Source organism: Pecten maximus, chromosome 12 (genome assembly GCF_902652985.1).
Source record: "Pecten maximus chromosome 12, xPecMax1.1, whole genome shotgun sequence".
Taxonomy (NCBI): domain Eukaryota; kingdom Metazoa; phylum Mollusca; class Bivalvia; order Pectinida; family Pectinidae; genus Pecten; species Pecten maximus.
In genome coordinates, this window is record NC_047026.1 from 5,230,810 (window position 1) to 5,238,584 (window position 7,775).

The 7,775-nt window shown below is 35.8% G+C and overlaps 1 protein-coding gene across 1 annotated transcript; it reads right to left on the reverse strand.

Moving 5' to 3' along the window:
- Positions 1-875: 875 nt before the first annotated feature.
- LOC117339917 (solute carrier family 2, facilitated glucose transporter member 8-like) lies at positions 876-4,293 on the reverse strand. Its single transcript, XM_033901628.1, has one exon. It carries the CDS (start codon positions 4,291-4,293, stop codon positions 2,920-2,922), a length of 1,374 nt encoding a protein of 457 aa, XP_033757519.1. The 3' UTR covers positions 876-2,919.
- Positions 4,294-7,775: the final 3,482 nt, after the last annotated feature.

Below are 7,775 nucleotides of genomic sequence, written 5' to 3' on the forward strand. Positions count from 1 at the left end.
CCAAAAATAATCAATATAAGAAGCTGGACAGCCAAAAAAGTTACAAAAGACATATGGGGATCAGAAATCATAGTCAAACCTGTCTATAAAGGACAGATAAAAAGTTTCCTTTATAGACAGGTGTCCTTTATACAGAGGAAAATATAAATTATATGGTAAATTGCAATGAGTGGAATAATATAAATTGCAATGAGTGGAATAATATAAATTGCAATGAGTGGAATAATATAAGATCTTTTGTATAAAGATTTTTTCCCTCGCAGTCATACACACACCACCAAATTGAGAGATTGCAATGATGTGGAGTTCATAGAACAAGAATTAACATTTCAGCAAAAATATCTTTTTAAAAAAATCTGCGACATAAATATATACACAAGACAATGTGAAGTAAAGCTTCATATGGCAATATTCAGATCTCCCGAAATGTATGTATATCATAAAGAACATGGTTCCATAAAATAACTATATTATATAAGTCTCTGGGTACAATCAGCACTATCTCAAAATGTCAACAGCACAGTGAATATATTTCAACTCAAAAGAACAACATGAAAATCTTTCCCATTAGGATTTCGCAAATGTAATTTTACAGAAATAACAGACCCCTGTGAATATTTAGTTTTTCCAGCAGTTTGAATTCATCGTTAGTGTAGTTTTCTGACTTCCTTATAAGGAAGTAAAATGTTCACCCACATGTGACCAAAATCGATTCATATCTAGGTAATTAAGCCTTGCTTACAGCTGGTGGAAGACAGGAATAACAGATTGTAAATTTAAACTTTGGTTTGGTTAATTAGTTTAACGTCCTATTAACAGCCAGGGTCACTTAAGGACGTGCCATATTTTGGAGGTGGAGGAAAGCCAGAAATCCACCGGCCTACGGTCAGTACCTGGCAATTGCCCCACATAGGTTTCGAACTCGCAACCCAGAGGTGGAGGGCTAGTGATAAAGTGTTAAATTTAAACAAATTGACTCCTTAATTTATTGCAAGCTTTTGGTGTCCAGTCTTGACTTCTTGCATATTTCAACTTTTCAAGTGAGATTCAATGTCACTCATTAATGATAAAAGATTTCCGACAATCACATTTCAAAACTTGGTTTAAACTTTTGTTTTTATCCTCAAAATTCCAGTCTCAACATATCAACAGTTCAACTCCATATTTATTGAAGTAACAAAGACTACCCAGGTATTTTGGAATTTTTTTTGAACTCATAAACAATAACAAAGATGTTGAAATTAACCAGAGATACAAGAGGGATCTTGGCGCTCACCATTGATTTATCTTCACTTGTTCTATTTATGATCTTTTCTCTATTTTAATGATTTTATAACAAGGAGAACATACACATAAAATCTAAGAGATATATCAGAGGACAATTTTCTGGGAATTAGAAATAATGAAGCAATATAAATTTCAACAGTCAGCCATTTTGCTTATAAGATCGGACTCAAAATCAAATGGGTAAAACTAAGGTCCAAGGGAAACCATCATATGAAATCTAAGAGATATTGAACTTTTTGTGAACACTGATCTCATGACAGAATAAGACAATATATATATATATGATATTTGTTGTTTATCTACTGAACTTGTGTAACTGTTCCATGTTCTATGTCTATATGCGAACATTTGTAATTTACTTGTCTTGAAAAAGGGACAGATTGCCTCGAAAATTTGACTATTAGCTTTTTTCTACTGGTTATTACTACACATGGCCAATGATACATATACTGTATATATATATATATATATGATTATTATTATACACATTCACCTCCATATTTGCTGGTCTAATGGAAATGAAAATACTGGGATAAAACCCTTTTGCATGATTTGATTTGTTTAATTTTCAAATCCTAAATACCTCCCCTACTAAGAACCAGGGTGGGTCATAGTCAGAGATCAACTTTGTCCTTGACCTTTGGAACCAAATGGACCATGGGAAATCTACCTGTGAAGTTTGCAAAAAATTATTCCAGTATACTTCTCAAGAAATAAAGATAACAAACTTTCAATTGTCTAGATCAAAGATGGCTGGTTAGCAGCCATTTTGTTTTCTGGATCAAACTTCAAATAAAATTGGCACAACTAGGGACCAAGAGGAACCTACATTTGAAGTTTGAGAAAAATCACTCCATATCTCTTAAGAAAGAGCGATAGCAAGTTTTATTTACAGACAGATAGATGACGAACCATAGACGCATAAAGAACGATTAAATATAAAAGCCCACCAACTGATGATGGTACGCTAAAAAAATGTAAAATGCACATTGTGGATTTGTGATCGATCTTAAGAGAAATAAAATGGTAATCAATATATATATAATACAATAAATTGTACACATCAACTGTGATGTATATTCCTATACATGCAGCAGATATCAGGACATACAAAATATATCCATGTACATGTGGTACCCAAGCCAGTTTTTATAATTTCTGGAGGGGATATCATGTTATCTAATAGACTGGAATCTATCTCAAATAAGATGTATACTATTGCAGACTTGACATAGATATTAAGAGTTTTAGTTTGGGAAGAAGTACTTTGTGGTCAAATGTTCTTTTTCAAATCTATGAAGATTTCTCTGTTGTCTACCCCTTTAATCCAGGTATCTATATAATAATTATCATATTTATAATTATAAAGAGCCTAATTCTGACAGGAGTGTCGAGATCGGAAACCAGACTGAGAACTATGCAATAATTGTTAATTGGTCAAATATTTGTAGAAATGTTTTGATACATGTTTTTTTTTCCCCAAATCATGTTGAAAGAGTAACTAAAGTTGAAATTAGTCAAAAATTGTCTGGATTTCTTTATCATTTCATTTAAATTTTGACTAGTGTGGCTTCTATAAGTATTATTTATCTTTAAACATTACTTAATGAAATCTTGTGAGTCTTAGCAAAGTTAATGCATCATACTTCGCCCAAGGAAGTACAGCTCAATGTCTTCTAAGGACTTTCCTTTAGTTTCTGGCAGATGTTTATTCACAAACATCACAGCAAACAAGCAACAGGCACCAAACAACCAGAACGTTCCTGCTTGTCCGAAAACGTCGTTTAGGAAAGCGAATTCCTTTGTGATAATGAAGGCAGTGAACCAACTGGTGAAGGCTGCAAGCCCACTTGCGGTACCACGAGCTCTGGCCGGGAATATTTCAGACATCACTAACATTGGTATGGGTCCCCAACCCAGTGAAAATCCAATAATGTATATCACTAGACTTGTTATTGCAAGCCAACTCACGTTTTGAGAATTTATCATGAAGTATAGGCCAAATAAGCCACAGGCAAAAACCATGACTGACCCAGCAATAATGAGAAGTTTACGACGTCCAGCTCTGTCCATCAGGACGCAGGCCACTGCTGTGGCAACGACTTGAACAGCACCAATTATTACAGTGGCTTCTGCACTCTTCTTGAAGCCAGCGCTGTTGAATATTGACACAGTATAAAACATTACAGCGTTGATACCACTGAATTGTTGGAATGCCATTATGGCAAGGGAAATGCAGAGTGGACGCAATAGTTCTGGCTTCTGAAATTCTGCGAAAGAAAATGATTCTTGATTGTCTAGTCCTTCTTCAATATCACGACACTCCTCTTCGACAGCAGCATGTGGTCCCCTGATGTTACTCAATGCACTCAATGCAGCCTGTCGACGATTTTTCATCAGAAGCCATCTCGGTGTTTCGGGCAGGAAATACATGGCAATTATTGTCGCAAGTGCAGGTACAGATCCAACGACTGCTAATCTGCTCCATCCAAGTGTCATGCCACCCATGTACGCCATCAGTATTCCTATGGTGACGGAAAGCTGAACGCACGAACCTAAGAAGCCTCGAAGTGACTTGGTGGCGATCTCTGCAATATAAACAGGGACACACACAGTTGTCTGTCCACTGGCCCACCCTACTAGGAAACGGCCGATATACAAGGATGATACATAATTAGCATTTGCAATAATCATGCCACCAGTTGCGAAAATAATCGAGGAAAGGGTTATTGTGAACTTCCGTCCAAATCTCTCAATGCAATACCCCGCAAATGGACCTCCAAATATTGCACCAACTGTCAACAGAGAACCGAACCAGGCTTGCGATTTCCCATCTAGTAAACCTGCCTTCTCAAGGTCTGGGATGGCTGGAGAACTGTACCCAATAGTAAAGCCAAAGGAAAGTGTACATAAACAAGCACATGCAACTGCCAAATACAGGCGTGTCGGAGAACTTTCAAATTTCGAGTTTGTCAATCGTGGCGAACCACTTTCCAGGGACTCCATTTTTTACTAGATACACGTAGGCATCACTCAGACGCTTGAAAAAGGTAATAACAAAATGGGTCGCGCACCATTAATCATCCGGAAATATTTCTATGCAAATAATTAGAATATGATGTTTTTGTTGATTTTTTTCAAAGTGGTGCATTAAACATCCAGTCTTTTTTGGATGAAAATAATCTTTACCGAACATCCCTTCGATTAAACCATATTTTCAACAGTTTTCAAGCTATACATGGAAAATACGGCGTTGGAATATGCCTTGAAAATAGGCGTTCGTGTACTGTACTGTACCCATTATCGTGATTTATTTCAAAAAAAATATATATATATTAACAAGAAATATCTTTAAAAAAAAGATAAATTGCATAGTTTTAATGCTGGTGGTTATGAATATAAAACTGCTGGTGAAATACATTAACGAAATAATGTGTCTCAGCACGGATTACACAATTATATCAGTTTGAATCATTTTTGGTGATAAAAAGACTGCATTTGAATCAGGAATATAATTCTATTAATGTGTCATTTAAATAGATACATCCACTTATTCAGCTTGCATTCAATCTTAATTTTGTTTCGTCTTAAACTGCATATCTGCATTTTGCATTTACCGCTACATTGACCAATCACAAACTTCAATTTGACAACTAACGCCACCTGTCGCGTCATATCCGGGCCAAAAGAAAATTATACGGCTATGCCGAAAAATAGTTCCGCAAAACATTTTTCAACAAAACACCAGTCAATGGAAAGATGGGTACTTAAATTTAAAAAATACAATCATGTTGGATTCCCGTGTTTTGGGTGAAGCATCGTGGCTTGTTTGTGACGAATCAAATTGTTGGGGCATGGCTCCGAGAAGAAACGTAATGTCCGCCTCTGAAAGAAACATCTTTTGGCAAAATGACATATATTTTCACGTGTTTCTGTAAACCTTGAGCATGCTGAATATAATGTGTCTATACATGTGCTCAGTATGTCTAGGAAAGTACTCTATATACATGTATATCATTATAAATTTGAATCCATATAGTATCATTGTATGTGTATACTAATTTTTAGGTCCGTGGTGGTACACCTACAGTAAAATTGCGATTTACCCCACGTGCATCCTGTGAAAAATGACCGCCTGCTTTGGAACCCTCATTTTCGCATGAGCAAATCATTTCAGACAAGATTTTACACTTTTTTTTATTACCACGGACTTCGATATACTGAGAAAGGTTGTGCAATATACATGCATTTTCCCATCCTCGAAATTCGCGTAAGTGATCTATATATAGTACATCATTTATGCTTTACGGGAGAGTACCTGACCGATTTGTATATTTGCATATAAATATGTTTAAATCAAGCGTAAAATCTCTGGAAATATGTGTAACGTAATTCAACCAATGGAATTCAAACGTAACATACATGTATTGTATTCGACCATGCCGTCCATCTCAGTCTGTGATTCGACCTATTCAAGATGTTCGGAAGTTCGATGGAGAGTAATTTATTTATCTATTTTATTTTATGTTTATGTGAATAAGTATTCCAAATGATTTTGCAGCTACCCTACCTTGAAGAGACGTTTAAAGAATCTTGGTCTCAAGAAACGGGAACATTGGAGTTTAAGTGAAATTGTCACCGCTATTAAGGTTAATATACAATCTATTCAATAGTATGTTCCACGTCTTATAGTATTTCGACTGATCCTATTTTATGTATATATGTATCTTATCCATCTTAAAGTTGAAAAATTGGCTCAATGAACCGAACTATTTATGAAAACTTCTCTCCGCCCACACTTTATTTAACTTTCAGTTTAAAATATAGTTATCTTATTGCTGTTTTCCATTTGGGAAAATACATGTACCACTGAAATCTTTGGAAAACACCTTTTTTTGTCTAGGGGAAACTGTACTGAAAGTCGACAGAAAAATAGGACTAAAGCTAACTGAATTGAAAGTGTTGATTAACCATTTATGAAAATTGTAGAGTCTATATGATAAAACAACAATATTTAAAATTTAGTGTTTGCGGTTTTTTTTTGGGGGTTTTTTTTATGTAAAACTCTAACGATTTGGTTGCCTGATAAGGTATTTAAGGCTTCATTTATAAACACTATTAAATCTTCATATCAAAAGAAGGAAATCGAAGGGAGTGGACAGGTTTTGGGATGCCGGAGCATGGCATAGCTGCTGGAAGGTACCTTACACTACATAATCAATAATTCGTTATAGTTGCAGGGGATATATATACTTATATAGGTGGTGTTATTCTGAAATGATTGTTTTCCAAATCTCTGGTGCCGTCACGTGATTAAGTCAGCGTTTCTAAATATAATATATGGTCGTTATTACTATACATGGAAGTAGATTAACATATTTAATTAAGGATCAAATCATAGATAGAAAAGTAATATTTCTGAATGTTTGAAAGCTACAAATGTATATGTATTTCATTGTGATGAACGATTACATTTTGTTCCTGTTCTTTGCAATACTATTCTCATTCAGAATCAAAGAGTCGAGCACAAAATTAATTTTGAACCTTAAAGTTGTGTACATTCAAATATACATGTATGCACATGAATTGGTAGTTCTTGTAGGTGAATTTTGTGCAACTTAATTCATTAAAATAATGTCGTATATCAATATATAGTGTACTAGAGACATTTTTCTAATTTCTGAAACCACTGAACATAAATCAGGGAATGGAAAAAACGGACACTTTTCGAAACTACGTATACCTCCAAACGCGAAGGAGCGAAAACACGATGGCGAAGGAGCGAAAACACGATGGCGAAGGAGCAAAGGAGCGAAAACACGATGGCGAAGGAGCGAACTTCGCTCCTTCGCCATCGTGTTTTCGCTCCTTCGCCATCGTATTTTCGCTCCTTTGCTCCTTCGCCATCGTGTATTCGCTCCTTCGCCATCGTGTTTTCGCTCCTTCGCGTTTAGGTCGAAGGAGCGATATTGGAACTTTGCAATTGGCCCTAACGGAACACCGTAGTTTTCTCAAATAATTGTCTTATCAGATCAGTTGTGGTGTTAACCATAAATCTTTCAACAAAGATGTATCGGCTCTGAGAGTTAAGCACTGGTCATGATTCTCGTTGTTTGTTATACGTGTACAGTATATGCATGGTTTAGGTTTATTAGGTTGACACCTAGCCCTAGCTTGGAGGTGGCCGATTTTCACTTGCAAAAGCAGAGTATTCAGGACCGTTTTGGTCATTTTGATCCATCGCTCAGTAGCGTACTGATTTTGTGTCTTCCTCATCACGTGAAAGTGCACGTTTTATGTCTAATATAAAAAAAAAAAAAATTCTAAACGTCTGACCAACTTGAAATTAGTATCCTGGACCGTTTGGGTACTTTTGACCCACAGCTTAAATAGCAGGCTAATTTGTGTTTTTCTAGAAATTAAATGCCAGTGCAAACGGGATACACGAAAGAAAGAAATAATGGCTCCCGTTGGCGGTTGGGGGAGAG